We start from the raw sequence: 14,922 nt of genomic DNA, 5'->3' as shown, positions 1-14,922 counted from the left end.
CTGCACAAAGAGAGGAGAGAAATCATAAGTGCAGTGCTTATTGTACAACCCAAGCAGAGGTGGAAAGTATATTACTAACTGTATGTTTATACTTAATCAGCATTTTCGCAGAGCTGTACTTCACCTAGTACAGAGTATAAATGAAAAATTCATACTTGTTCCTAGTTAATTACATTTAGTCTTTTTACTCAATGCATTTTCATTCATACCTTTAAAGAAATATAGACACACTGACCACTTTAATACTTGTACTTGGACTTGTACACCTGCGCATTCATGCCATTATCATGGCAGCAGTGCAATGCATAAAATCCTGCAGATGTAGGTCAAGCACTTCATGTTCACATCAAACATTGTTTGATGTTTTCCTTCAACTGTCCAGTTTTGGTGATCCGGTGCCCACAGTAGCCTCAGATGCCTGTTCTTGGCTGTTATGATGTAGTCTTCTGCTGTTGTAGCCCATCCGCCTCAAAGTTCAGTGTATTATGCGTCTTGAGATGCTTTTCTGCTCACCAGGGTTGTAAAGAGTGTTTCTTTGAGTTACTCTAGAGACTGTTGGGTGTGAAAATCCCAAGAGATCAGAAGTTTCTAAAATACTTAAACTAGCCTAGCTTACACCAACAGTCAAAGTCACTGAGATCACATTTTTCTCCATTCTGATGTTTGATGTGAACAGTAACTGAAGCTCTTTACCTACAGTCCCCTCTGAAACCGTTGGAATGGCAAGGCCAATTCATTTGTTTGTGCTATACACCAAAGACATTTGAGTTTGAGATCAAAAGATGGATATGAGATGAGAGTTTAGTCAACTTTTATTTCCTGGTGTGTACATCTAGATGTGTTAAACAACATAAAACACAGAACCTTTTGTATCAGACCACCCAATTTTAGGTGAGCAAAAGTATAGGAACAGATAAGTCTTTAAGTAAATTAAAGCAAATAACACTTAATATTTGGTTGCATATCCCTTGCTTGCAATAACTGCATGAAGCCTGCGACTCACTGACAGCACCAAATTGTTGGTCTCCTCTTTTGTTAGGCTTCTCTAGGCTTTTACCACAGCCGCTTTCAGTTCTAGTTTGTTTCAGGGGGTTCTCCCTTCAGTTTCCTCTTCAGGAGGTGAAATGCATGCTCAATTGGTTTAAGGTTGGGTCAGTCTAAAACCTTTTATGTTTTCTCCTGATGAAGTCCTTTGCTGAGTTGGCAGTGTGTTATGGATCATTGTCTGGCTGCATGATAAAGTTCCTCCAGATTAATTTGGATGCATTTCTCTGTAAATCGGCAGACAAAATGTTCCTGTAAACTTCTGAATTCATTCTGCTGCTACCACCATGAGTTACATCATCAGTAAAGATTAGTGAACCCGTTCCAGAAGCAGTCATGCAAGCCCAAGCCATGACACTACCTCCGCCATGTTTCACAGATGAGCTTCTATTTTTTGGATCATGATCAGATCCTTTCTTTCTCCACATCTTGGCCTTTCCATCACTTTGGTAAAGGTTAATCTTGGTTCTGGAACTTTTGTGGATCATCTCTGTATTTCTTTCCAATCTGGCCTTCCAGTTCTTACTGCTGATGGGTGGTTTGCATCTTGTGGTATGGTCTCTATACTTCTGCTCTCGAAGTCTTCTTGAGAACGGTGGATTGTGATACCTTCACCCCTTGCCCTGTGGAGGTGTTGGTGATGCCACTGACTGCTGTTTTGGGGTGTTTCTTGACAGCACTCACAATGTTTCTGTCATTAGCTGCTGTTGTTTTTCTTGGCTGACCCATTCAGTGTCTGTTGCCCAGTACATCAGTGGTTTCTTTGTTTTTTAGGATATTCCAATTTGTTGTATTGGCTATACCCAATGTTTGTGCAATGCCTCTGATTGATTTTCCCTCTTTTCTCAGCTTCAAAATGGCTTGCTTTTCTCCCATAGACAGCTCTCTGGTATTCATATTGGTTTATGCTTTTTACCAACAAATGCAGTCTTCACAGTCGAAACTGAAGGCTAAAACCAAGAGTAGATTTTCAGAGCTATTTATTGTTTAAGCAATCAGTCTAACAGGACACACCTGGGTAAAGAAACCCCTGTCAGTCACATGTTCCAATATTCTTGCTTGAATAAAAATTGGGTGATCTGACACAAAATATGCTACGTTCTATGTCGTTGAACACATCTACATATAAATACCATGAAATAAAATCTGAAATTCTAAACCCAAATGTACCAGACTACAGCAAAAAGAAATGAATTGGCCTTGCCGTTCCAATAGTTTCGGAGGGGATTGTATATCTGCTTAATTTTTATGCATTGTGGGAAATTTCATGAACGAGCAAGTGTACCTAATAAGATGAGTGCACAAAGTCACCTGAAGTCTGAAGTCTAGATGAAAGAATTAAAGACAGCAAATTAAAAATTTCACTTAAAACCTCTAATACACTGTATTCTGTCACAAATTTGACTAATAAAACACAAATTATTTAGCAGTAATGAAACTGAATGACATGCCCTTTGTCTATCCACTAATAAAAGCCAATGAACTCTATTATTTTTAAGCATTTACATAATCATTATTATTGGGATGGTTATTACAGTGGCTGTTGAAGAAAAGTGAGAAAGATGAAGAGGGGAGCAGACAGGGGTATAGGGTTTCTCCTGTAACTGAGGGATTGGGGACAGGAGGGTGCGACCAATGGGGTCACCATGGTAACAAATGGAAACTAATGCAATAGGAATGGGTGGATAAAGAACAAGTGTGATTTCAAATTGCCTCCATAAACAACATACACTAACACCACACACCTCCATCCATCATGTAAATTTATATGTACTGTATGTGTGAGTATGAGTATAGAGAGATAGAAAGAGAATGAAAACTAAGAAAGGAGGAAGAGTGAGGGACTGAGAGAGTCCAGTAGGAGGGACAGATGGTGAAAAGAAGAGGAAAAAGAGAGACATAAGAAACAAAAACATAATCTATAAGTCAATTAAATCTGATAAAATGATAAAGGATGATATTTAGAGATTTTCCACTTATTGTATCATACACACACACACACACAGGGTCCCCAGAGCGCAGGACAGCTGCAGAGCAATCTCTCACACCATCAGTGAGAACATCACATGGCCACAGATACACACAATGCAGCTCTCAGCAACAACGACTATACAGGAATAAGGGACACACACAACATAATGATCATAACTCCATTATATTTCTGACACATGCAGCTATAGCATCAGTGCTGTTACTTACACACAATAAAAACGCTGATGCAGAGTGTAGTGTGTCTCCCTGTGTCCTGCTCCAGAATATGTCCTGCGTGTGTGTGTGTGTATTTGCATGCGTTAGAATCTCATTTACAGAGTGAGCTGGGGAAAACCTGGATAGTGGATGCAACTACATCATGGATCTGGAGTCTCATCTAATTTGCCAATGATATAAGAAAGGCACAATGCCAACAGCAACAAGAACATCAGCACACACTGTGATTGTAGCTCAGACAGTAGTTCTAGCTGCAAGGCAAATCACAGGTTTATATTAATGCTCTTGTTCTAATACATCATTGTTTCTATAGTAATAACTTTTCTGTGGACTTGTATGGCGGACGCTCCACCTTAGCTAATAATAGGCTAATAATAAACAAATTTAAAAACCAAATTGCTATTTAACATAAAAAAGTGTAATGGTCGATATGGTATGTTTTCCCACATTGGAGAGTCTTCAGGACAGAGGAGTTTGCACTTTTTAGCTTCAAAAGAGGAAAAAAGAGAGGCTGACTCCTCACTTCTATTGTCCTATCATTCCCTCACATTATTTTAAGAAGAGAAAAAAATGCAGCTTGCAACAGACAAAACAACAAAATCCAAGTTCTGTGGTTCTTTGTCCTTAAATGTAGAGCAGGTGCATTCATTTAAACCTGTCATTTGAATTAGAGCCAGCATTATTGTCAGAGCTGCTTTTACAGAAAATTGTTGTAATTGAATTCTAAGATATTAAAAATCAAATGTGGATGTATGCTGTAACAAGACAAATATTCAAACATATCGCAAAATCAATAGAAAAAAAAGAGTTTTGTCATGTTCCTCAAGGCCTGATTTAATGGATGCAGTTATAAAGGCAAATTTCATTAATGGATGCAGTTAAAAAGGGAGACTGATGTATTAAAAAAAAAAACTATTTATAATATTTTCTTTGTTATGTAAGTTATGCAAAAATTTTGCACATAACTTTAAGTGATTATTAGAGGTTGCAGGAACATTTTTTTTTCTGAGCCTGAGGTCATCATGTGTAAATCATTGAAACACCACGACACGCATCATCGACTCAGCCATGACTGTGAAGGTCAGTAAACCAGTAGTCCTTCAGAAAAGTAAACCCAGCTGTCTCAGGATGACAGAATACAGTCCCTGATGAATTATGAGTTCTGTTTATCACACTGAACATAGCTTAAAGGAAGTTCTGTCCTTGTTCTTTTGGCCTTAAAGCACATAGCTGCAGCTCCTTTTCGAGAAAAGCACCCCATAAATGCAGTTGTAGAAACTACATGATTTCCTCATGTGCAGGTTGAAAGAAAGACTTAAACAAAGCTGTACCATTTCTAGATCCAAATTCAGAGAAGGTTTCCTACTAGCACGCCACACAGTAAGACATTTCAAGTCGGTTAAACTTAGAAACGAAAGTTCACCTTAAACTGCTGCCTTAAAAAGGTGAGTAAACTCAGCTTGAAGATAACCTTTGTTTCAGCTCAAAGTCAAGTCAAGGCAATCGATTACTTGAAGTTTAAAACTTAGAAGTTTGAAAACTTATAAACTTGAGTTCAATATCCAAAACTTGGATATTGACAATTGGAGTTAAAGAGAAGAAACAAGTTCACATAACTTTCTACATTATATTACATTTATTCATTTCGAGAATATTTGTATCCAAAGTGATATAAATCTGAAGTCACAGCCATTTGCAGCAGATCACTGTATAAATATTATGCTGAAAATACTGTGGATTAAATATGTAAATTTTTAAATTATTATTTGGATCATGATTTAAAATGTTGTGTAAGGTCTGACATACACTCATCAGCCACTTTAAGAGGTACACCTGTACCCCTGCTCATTTATGCAATTATCCAATCCATGTGGCAGCAGCACAATGCTAAAATCATGCACATACAGGTTAAGACTTTTAGTTAATATTCACCTTAATTTTTTTATTTTTAAATCTTCAGTTGTCCAGTTTCAGTGAGCCTGTGCCCACAGTAGCCTCCTGTTCTTGGCTGGCTTGACTGGAATCGATTGTGGTCTTCTGCTGTTGTAACCCATCTGCCTAAAAGTTCAATGTTTTGTGCATTCTGGGATGCTTTTCTGTGCATCACGGTTGTAAAGACTGGTTATTTGAGTTACCATATAGTGGTTATTTGAGTTGTGTTCCTGTCAGGAACTAGTTTGGCCATTTTCCTCTAATCACTCTCATCAACAAGACATTTCTACCTGTAGAACTGCTGCTCACTGGATGTTTTTATTGGTCCCCCCCCCCCAACCCCCCTGGATTAAGACTGGATTAAACTGCCTGAGTTACTCCTCTGTGTGAACAGCTTTATCTTCTCCACTGCTTTCAGCCAATAAGAACAAACAATTTTAGACTTATGTATGAATGGTTAGACTTATAGATGAATCTTGATGAAACTGACAAAATTCATTTAATTCATTTTTGATGAGATCTAAACAGTTTTTGGTGGTGGGTTCAGACTGGACCCTACACTACACCAGCCACACTTGTATAGGAGTATAGATTAATTGGGCCCTTGAGTGTAGGAAGGGAAAGCACTTACCATAGACCTTTCCTAGGAAGAGGGTTTTTACCAGGGTGAACTGAGTGTCAGATGCTTCAGGCAGGGTGTAGCTGACTGGAGGATAGTGATCCAACTAGAGGAAGAAATCAGACAAATACATCGTAGAATTTGTGGTAATACTATACTATAATGTCCATAAGTAAGGAATAAAACACTCTTTGTGAAAGGAAAATAATAGGAAAATATAGGAAAATAATCAACAATGGAGTGGTGTGAACCCTGAAGTTGATTATTTTTATATAACAGCATGTCGCAAAATGTTTTATTCCTCTCATAACAGTATAAAATATCTCAACAGCTATTTTAACCAACTATATTTAAACAACAACAGATTGGAGTAAATTTAAATATGTACTATCTCACATTAATTAGGTCATTACATTAATTGTCTTGCTAACTAACTGGCTCATAGTTTTTTCCTCTGTGCTGTTTTTGTGTTCCCCAACCCTCAATACCATTGACTATACATACCTTCCGTCATACTTACTTATTTTTCTATTTTACAACTTGACCATTGATGTCAGTGTATGGATACTGACATTAACCAAGTGAATTTTTCTGTTATTTCTAAAATCTAACAGCATCTAGTCACAATACTAACAGCAAGACTGTGTCAGTTTACTTGAGCACAATTCACCTGTACACGCTGTACTGACTTTTTCATACTGCTATTAAGCACTGCAGGCCTGGTATTAAAAAGACTAATTTCTACCAAATTGCTTTTTTTTGGGACTGTTGACTTGACTTCCCATTTACACTCTCCCGTGGATGCCATGCACAGACAATACAAATGAACTTGACAAGAGAGAGCAAAGAGACAATAAAAATTGGTACATTCTGTCATCAGGGGTGATTGATATAAAAAAGCTACCAGCATCCTGTGTCTTAAAAAGAATACATCTATGTGGTTTGATTTTTGGTATCCACATCAGATTATTTGCTGTTAACAAATGTTTTAAGGCGGATTATTTTGGACTTTTGTGGAACCTAGTATAACAGCGCCACGATTGGTTGTAAGAAAAATAGACAGAAAGGTATGGAGAAAGCGAGGCTGGGGCTGATTTCTTTCTAGCCCATACTATAGATTCATGTAGACTATCAATGACAGTCGTTATGTTTTAGCTCGCTTCACTGACACAAGAGCATTAGTCAAGTCAGGTATTGATGTTGGGCGAGAAGCCCTGGTGTGCAGTTGGCGTTCCACATCATCACAAATGTGTTCAGTGGGGTTGAGGTTAGGGCTGGAGTTCTTCCACACCAATGCTGGCAATCATGTCTTTATAGTCCTCGCTTTATGCACAGGGGCACTGCCATGCTGGAACAGGTTTGGGCCCCTTAATTCCAATGGAGTGAAATCTTTAAGCTACAGCATAAAAGACATTGTAGATAATTGTGAGTTTCCAACTTTGTGGCAACAGTTTGAGGAATGCCCACATATGGGTGTGATGATCAGATGTCCACATACGTACTTTTGGCCATATAGCATGTAATACATTTCTCAACCCTAATAGTTTCACTGCCAAGATATTGATGGATATTAGATTTTAGTCTACCATCTAACATGACGACCAGCCACCCATAGCTGTCATCACGTTTCAGCTCTCACTTGATGTGTTGGAGTGATAAATGTGAAGCTGTTTATTCCACTATGTTGGCAAAATTTTCTAAATTGAATGCACCCTCTTCTTATGCAATCCAATTATTTGTGCCTCACCTCTAAGGACCTTACTTTTAATTGCTTTCAGCTTATTTAACTTTCTCAGAGCGAGCTAATTGCCAGGCCTAAGACAGATGAGTCACAGTGAGCAGCTTCTATCTCTTCAAGAGCCAGCCAGTTTTAATACTTCCTGCTAATGAATCATAAATAAACTTTGCCTTGGGGAACACATAGTCCAGATTTTTTAACATTTTAAATTACATTTTAAAATGTTATTAACTTTATTTATCCCCAAGGAGGCAATTGAACCTTTTCATATGCCAACTTGAAGCAAACTAGACTATTATAAATTAATAATAATAATAAAAGGCTAACTTTTCAGCAGGGGTACACAATCATACTAATGGATTTACTATAAGAATATACAGGACCACTTGGCTTCCTCATTGTGAAAACAGGAAATATGAAGACGTTCATGTAAACACATGTATTTTCTACCCTCACCTGGACGTGTATTTCTCTCTCTGTCCGAGTTAGGTTGACATTATGTGGCTGTCCGTTGGCTAAATTGCGTTGGTCAAGATCAATGGTGAAGGGCTCCTGCAGACCTCCGAGGTTATAACGCAGCTGCAGTGTACCTGAGGGAGAACGAGTGCAAAAACATGGGTGAGTGAAGACAATTGTAAAGCACAGTACATAAAAAAAAACACAGAATGTTATGATAGACCAATACGCATAATATGGAAAAGTGATTTCCAGGTATGCTATATCCCATGAAATATCAAGATCTTTACAACAGGATCACCTACTTTTTTAAACAAAAAGCTACTGAAAAGACTGAAGGCTGAGAGTGATCGTCTTAAATTTGCTTTAGAGTAACATTTAGTCCCCTCTGTTATTTGCGAAATACAATTTGTAATGTAAACACTCAAAAGCCTTTCCTGTTCTCAAGCCAACCCCACCCCCTCTGTTGAAACTAGTATGCTTCATTAACCTTTCAGGGAAAGGGGTGGGGCTAACCAGCACCGTTCCAGCTGTAGGAGAAGCTAATTTCAGGGCCAGAAAAAATGTAAACAGAAGCCTGAAACTGGTGAGATCCATTCAATGCAATACTGTGACTCACAGTTCTCCTAAAATAACCTTCATTTTAAAGTTGAGCATAAAGGTTTTAAAGGTTACATCTCACTTGGTTTTGGATAAAAAATAAAGTGAAAAGAAAGTACAGTATGTTAAAAATAAAATATGGGTGCATCCTGTAACAAATTTACATACCTAGAATATACATTATATGTAATACTTATGTTTATAATGGAAATATTAAATGTAAATAATACCAAAGCTGGTCAGAGAATTGGTAGTTTTACAGGTAAAGTTATAAAGCAATGTGTGCCAAATTACTAACAGGGTCTACAGGATTGCATCTTTCACATGAGCAAAATGTTCACTGCTTGTTCAGTTTTTCATGTTTGCCTTTTGAATTTGAGGAGTTTCTACCTAAAAGTGCAAAATACATGGTGGCGTAAACATATCTTTTAGAATTATGCCCAGAAGGTTTTACTTTGGTCTCATCAGACCATAACACATTTTGCCACTTGGTTTGGGGAGATTTAGATAGGATTGGATTATATTCCTGCAGCTCCTTTAATGTTGCTGTAGGTCTCTTGGCAGCCTCCCTGGTAAGTTTTTGTCTTGTCCTTTTAAAAATTTTGAAGGGACATCCTGTTCTTGGTGATGTCACTGTGGCACCCCATTTTCTCCGCTTGTTGGCCCTTATGGTGTTCCATGGTACTTCTAATGTTTTGAAAATGCTTTTGTACCCCTCTCCTGATTGATACCTTTTGACAATGAGATCTCCTATATGCTTTGTAAGCTCTTTGTTGGCCGTGATTTCAATAGTCAGATGAAACCAAACAGATGTCAAGAAAATACTACAGAAACAGCGGATCTTTATTTGGGGTTAATCAGAATCACTTAATTGATGACAGATGTATGATAATTACTTTCGAACATGAGTTTGAATGTGATTGGTTAATCCGGAGCACAGTCACATGCCCCATTATAAAAGGGTGTGCACACTTATGCAACCAGATTATTTTTCTTTTTTTTCCCTAAAACAATTCTATTTGTTATTCACTTGTATTTTGTTGGTTGCCATCACATTGTTTTAATTTATTTTAACATCCCAAAACCCTGTTTACTTTCAACTGAACTCTTCTGGGAGTCTCTTAGTAATCTGAACTCTCCACAGCGATCAAGAACAAATAGCTTACGCAAAACTCTAATTTACATATTATTTTTGCCCTTACTTTGCATATTTTATAATTCTTGCAATTATTCATTTTAAATCACTTGCAAAATGACATCAATTTCTGACCATGTGCATGCAAATTAGTGCACATTATTTAGTCTTCTTCATATATACCTTAGAGTATGCAAATTTTGCACTGAACACTAAGTGATTATTACAGGTCTATAAACCACAGAAGAATGTCTCATTTATATAATATTCTATCAGTTTCCCTAATGGAATATGTGAACTCCCTGACACTGTAACTCAATGTTTCCTTGTGTGAACACACACCACACACACACACACATTCTCCTCTGAAGTTTAAACACTCCTCTGAGCAAATAATTTATGAACCAGAACCCACTGATGCATGTGTTTGTTCGAGTCAGTACGAGTGAGTAAGTGAGTGTGACAGACAAATGGAGAAAGACAGCAAGAGACCGCGTACTAAAATTGCCAGTAAACATTACTTAACTGTATTGGTTGAATTGAGATGCTCTCTAGAGCAGCACATCAGTTTCCTGACTAAATGAATAAATACATTTTGCTGAGACACTCAGAATGAAGTCATTAGACTGATGCATTCAGTCGCTTGCTGTTTGGGCGAGACATAAGCACAGAGACAAAAATATTTTACAGTTTAACTGTGTGTCTGCCTCTCTGAATATCTGCCTTTAGGTGTCATCATTCAGTAGTGCCATACCATTGTGCCTCAGTACCACTGCCATGTAGTCACGGCTCCATGAGCTGATGTACAGGAGGACGCTGGGAGTGCTGGATGTGCTGAAACTGAAGGTCACAACCTCTTGGGTCAGGTTCTTCTCTGTCAGCTGTGATCGACTCAAATCCTTCCCGTCCATGCTCGATGTAGCGGCCATCAACTCGGGCACAAGGTTATAGCGGACCAGAGTTCCTGCCTCAAAGAAAGCTCCTACATCTGCACAACAAACATTGAATTACTGCTGTATATCTTTTTCCTCAGAGTAGATACTGTATGATATGCCTGAGATGTTGTTGCACATATGCTGAAGTCAGATTCCAGTGTACACGTATCAGTGAAATTCATTTCTGCTAGGTGACCAATTATAGCCCTAAGTTAATGAAGGAAGGCTGGTCATCCCAGACCCAGACCAAACTCCCAGACTTGCCACAGAGGCATTGTCCGGCTCTAAAAGGACACTTAACCTTAAACTGCCTTAAGTTGTGTAGGTCTCTTACTGGACCATGTTTAAGAGGATAGAGATTCTAAGTTGTTTGGACACCTTAAGGTTCCTCTCTCACACACTTTCTCTGTCTTCCACCAGGGGGCAGTAAGTGCATTTCAAGTTTCCTCACCACATCCAGTCCAGCTTCTCTTCTTTCACTCCTTGCCTCTGCTAAAGAGAAGCAAGTCTATAAACTCATCATGCTGCTATCATGGTTTGACAAACACAGGGATTCTGGACTGAGGTGAAAACACTTTCCTAGAAAGTTAATCATTTTTTATATGTAGCTGCATGTGCTCATTACAGTGCATGTTTTAGACACTGGATTTGGCATTTTAAAGAACAGTTTATCAATTCAAGCCAGTCTGGTACAGACCAAAATCAATAAAGAAATAACCATAATCCAGCCAGATACATCTTGTGCTTATGTAGCATTTCAAACTGAAACCGAATCTGTAAACTATAGGTTCTGTCCCTTATCTTGTCTGAGATAGGCTATTAGAAAAGAAGGTTTGGCCAAGGCTTCTTGGGATGTTTACCAGTTCTAATTTCCAGAAGAGGACATGAAGTGAAGTTGATTATTGATTATTTTCATATAACAGCACATCGCAAAGTGTTTTATTCCTTGTATACCACAACAGTTTGCCAACAATTAAAAATTTTCCTTACTAATGAACGAGACATCGTCATTTTTATGCACGTATATTTATGTTTAATGGTTGTGGAATGTCCGCAAACCAAATTATTTTATGTTATTACTTACGTTATAACAGCTATAAAGAGTCGCTCGTTTACCAGCCTCTTGTTTTTCTCTCTCTAAGTTGATAAGACAAAAATTGCAGCTTGTCATGTTGCTGAGAAACCACAAAGCCCTCTCACTTTCCTGTGTTAGAAAACGTAAAATTAGAGCTTTACCATTGACTGTTCAAAACTCTGACACTGGAGACTCCTCCCAAAAATGCTAAATAGACATCTCCAAAAAACTTCACCATATCAACAACTACACACTTTTTAAATCTATTTAAAATAATATTTAAAATAATATATTAGAATGAGCGTCTTAATATAAATCTGTGATTTGTGTTGCTGACACTATTGTCAGATTCTGCTTTTACAGAAAATTAACCAACACCTTCTGACCAATCAGATTTGAGAATTCAACAGTACTCTGGTATAAATCTTTTTAATAACTATCATACTTAGTGTCCACTGGAAGATCATAATTTCTAATGCGCTTACTGCGAGCCCTGTTGTGACCTGAATATCTGAAAACCAAGAGAAACACATTATACATGTGCCTCTTGAGAAGCAGCAAACACTGTCTTATTAGCTGTTCCAGATGATAACAAGAGAACAAAGGTACTCATGTGGATTGATTAATAAGAATAACGAACAAACGTATGAATGTCATGGAAAAGCAAAAGCAATGCAGGAACTGGTGCAGGTGAGCTGGAATAGAGAGGGCCATGGGAAATCAAGAACAGTAATAAGGTAAATTTGCGCAAGGGAGACATCCAGATAAACATTTGTGACTTTGTGAAACCTACGCTCTTGGTGCTAAAAGGTCAAGAGAGAGAGAGAGATATTTAATGCAATTATAATTTATTTGTGCTGGGGGTGAGAGAATCAGGCCTCATAGCAGAGACTCTCAAATAGGAACACAGGTGATCAGGAAGGAAATGAACAATTACTGACACTCACGTGACTGAATATTCACATGACACTCAGGGCTGTAAAGTGCATGATGAAAGTGTTGTAACAATTTACCATCCATTTAGGGACCTATGCAGTTGAATTAAGGCCAGGCATAAATGAAATTTATTATGGAGAAACCTGAGCCACATTGGTGACCATGAAGAGCTCATATTTGACTTCTTTCTCTACATACACTTCATTCATTCATTTAGCACTTTATCCTGATCAGGGTTGTGGGAGATCTGGAAGCTATCCCAGGAAAACTGGGATAGTTTTAATTCATTTTACACCTGCTTGAGAGACAAAAAATCATCAAAGAGCTAAAAAAGCAACAGTGCTGATAGTCCTAATTCTAAGTGCCACGGGTTTCTATAGGTACCAAACCTGAGAAGGACCCACAAAATGTTTAGTACTGGATCAGTCGCTGATGGGAAAGATACTGTTCCAGTTTTCTGGTGTCAAAGATTCCTGTATTTTGTATAGTGGAATGTTCTCAGTTTCTATAAGTGTTACATTAGTATTCTTTTTATAACTACATTCATTTAAATTAAAGAATAACATACAGGTAAGGAAATCTTTCCAGTGCATACAGATGTTATGAACAAATAGATTCAGAGCTGCAGTAACTAAATGCCATTGGATTGTGAGAGAAATGTGGTATTGGTCCCCAGCAACTTAGTACCTCAAGTAATCACACTAACAATGAGGCAGTAAGGCTGGACGAATCCTTTATTGACTCTAATCCTGATGGTGGACAGATGGAACCATGGCTAAAATCGAAATGTGCACTCATTGCAATTACAGGCTGTTGATGAATGATGCTGGCAGGACAATAGCACAGAGCCGTAGCACAGAGCCTTCAAATGAAGGGAATTTTTAAATGAAAGAGTACATGGCATCTGATAAAGGTGATCATCGCATAAAGACGGAGGGGCTGTGTGTATCTGAGGCTCTTAAAAGGTACTGATGGCCAAATACAATGTCATAAACGTATTTATAACACAGCTCAATGTTGACTGCAATTCAAATCACATGTCTATATTAATACTCTCCTTCTAATAAATTATCATTTCCATTGCTACATGTAATTAACAGAGACTTGTATGGCAGATGCTCTACATAATCTCTACATAATCTGTGCCCAGTGTCCCAACGAGTCAGGGAGCCCCAAAGCTTCCGTGTAAAGTTGCTCTTATTAACTACCCAGAATCAAAGGGCCAAACTTCTCCTTGAAAAACTGAAGAAATGGCCTACACAATAACTTTGAAGATGTGACATGACAAAAACCTTCAATTTCAAAGTGAATTTTTATCTTTTAATCTGCAACTCTAAATTAAAAACAGTACAAAACATCAGCTCCATTAGAAGCTCTGAGGGGCCTCTCAGAGGAGCCCAAAGAGAAATACACAAGGACCCCTACTTCCAAAACTTTTTGTCCTTATTTTTGTCAGACGGAAAGTAATTCCTGTTTACACCACTGCTCACGTCTGACATGTTTTAGACGGGAGAGACTTCATCAAACACAACACACAAGCGTTGCTTTTTAGCAGCATTTCAGCACAGAGATGTTCATGCTTTGTGCAGTGGCCGTCACTGTGCTATGATGAAAATTCTGTAGACAAGTAGATGCTGCAGGCTGTTTCAATGTTTTTTTAAGGTTCACGAGGCTGAAGGAAATGGGGAAGCGAGCCATATTTGATTCATAGACCTTCAGTTTGACACATGCAATTTAATTAATGTGCTTGATAATGGGGAGAAAATGGAGGAAAAAATCGGGGGCCTTGTGTGTGTCCATGCCCAGGGGCCCATTGTCTCATATTCCATCCCTGAGCTTTATGTAAGGTGCAAACCCTTTCTGTTTTCTGTATTTAACATTCATGGTGTCAGTGCTTTGTAATTGTTCTGTGATGAGAAAGTCTTCAGGACAAGGGAGTATGCACTTTCTGGGTTCTTGGTAACAGGACAAGCTATGTTTTTTTGTGATATTGAATTCAAGAGAGAGAGAGAGAGCGAGAGACAGAGAGGCAGTGAGGAAACAACTGTATATAGCCATAATGTGATAACAGGAACGAATTTGTTTATACAATATTACGTGTAACTATAAAGAGATTAAAAACAACTTGTCATTCTTCAATTAATAAAAAATGTAATCATTGGTATGTTTACTGTGGTATAAACGGAATAAAAAAAGCACTGTTATTGAAAAATAATCATATTCGGCATGGAATCACACCTATCC

General features: G+C 38.0%; 1 protein-coding gene across 1 annotated transcript in view; it reads right to left on the bottom strand.

Annotated features, from left to right (window-relative positions):
* Positions 1 to 14,922, bottom strand: part of LOC113541231 (contactin-associated protein-like 2) — a 245,380-nt gene that overhangs the window by 2,761 nt on the left and 227,697 nt on the right. Inside the window, exons 19-21 of the mRNA XM_026938097.3 lie at positions 10,487 to 10,720; positions 7,998 to 8,131; positions 5,816 to 5,909 (exon numbers count right to left, since the gene is read on the bottom strand). Of these exons, the coding sequence (XP_026793898.3) occupies positions 5,816 to 5,909; positions 7,998 to 8,131; positions 10,487 to 10,720 (462 nt within the window). The remainder of the gene's footprint in view (positions 1 to 5,815; positions 5,910 to 7,997; positions 8,132 to 10,486; positions 10,721 to 14,922) is intronic.

This window comes from Pangasianodon hypophthalmus, chromosome 22 (assembly GCF_027358585.1).
Source record: "Pangasianodon hypophthalmus isolate fPanHyp1 chromosome 22, fPanHyp1.pri, whole genome shotgun sequence".
Taxonomy (NCBI): domain Eukaryota; kingdom Metazoa; phylum Chordata; class Actinopteri; order Siluriformes; family Pangasiidae; genus Pangasianodon; species Pangasianodon hypophthalmus.
Note: the sequence above shows the minus strand (reverse complement) of the source record. Positions and strands in the feature narration are given on the sequence as shown.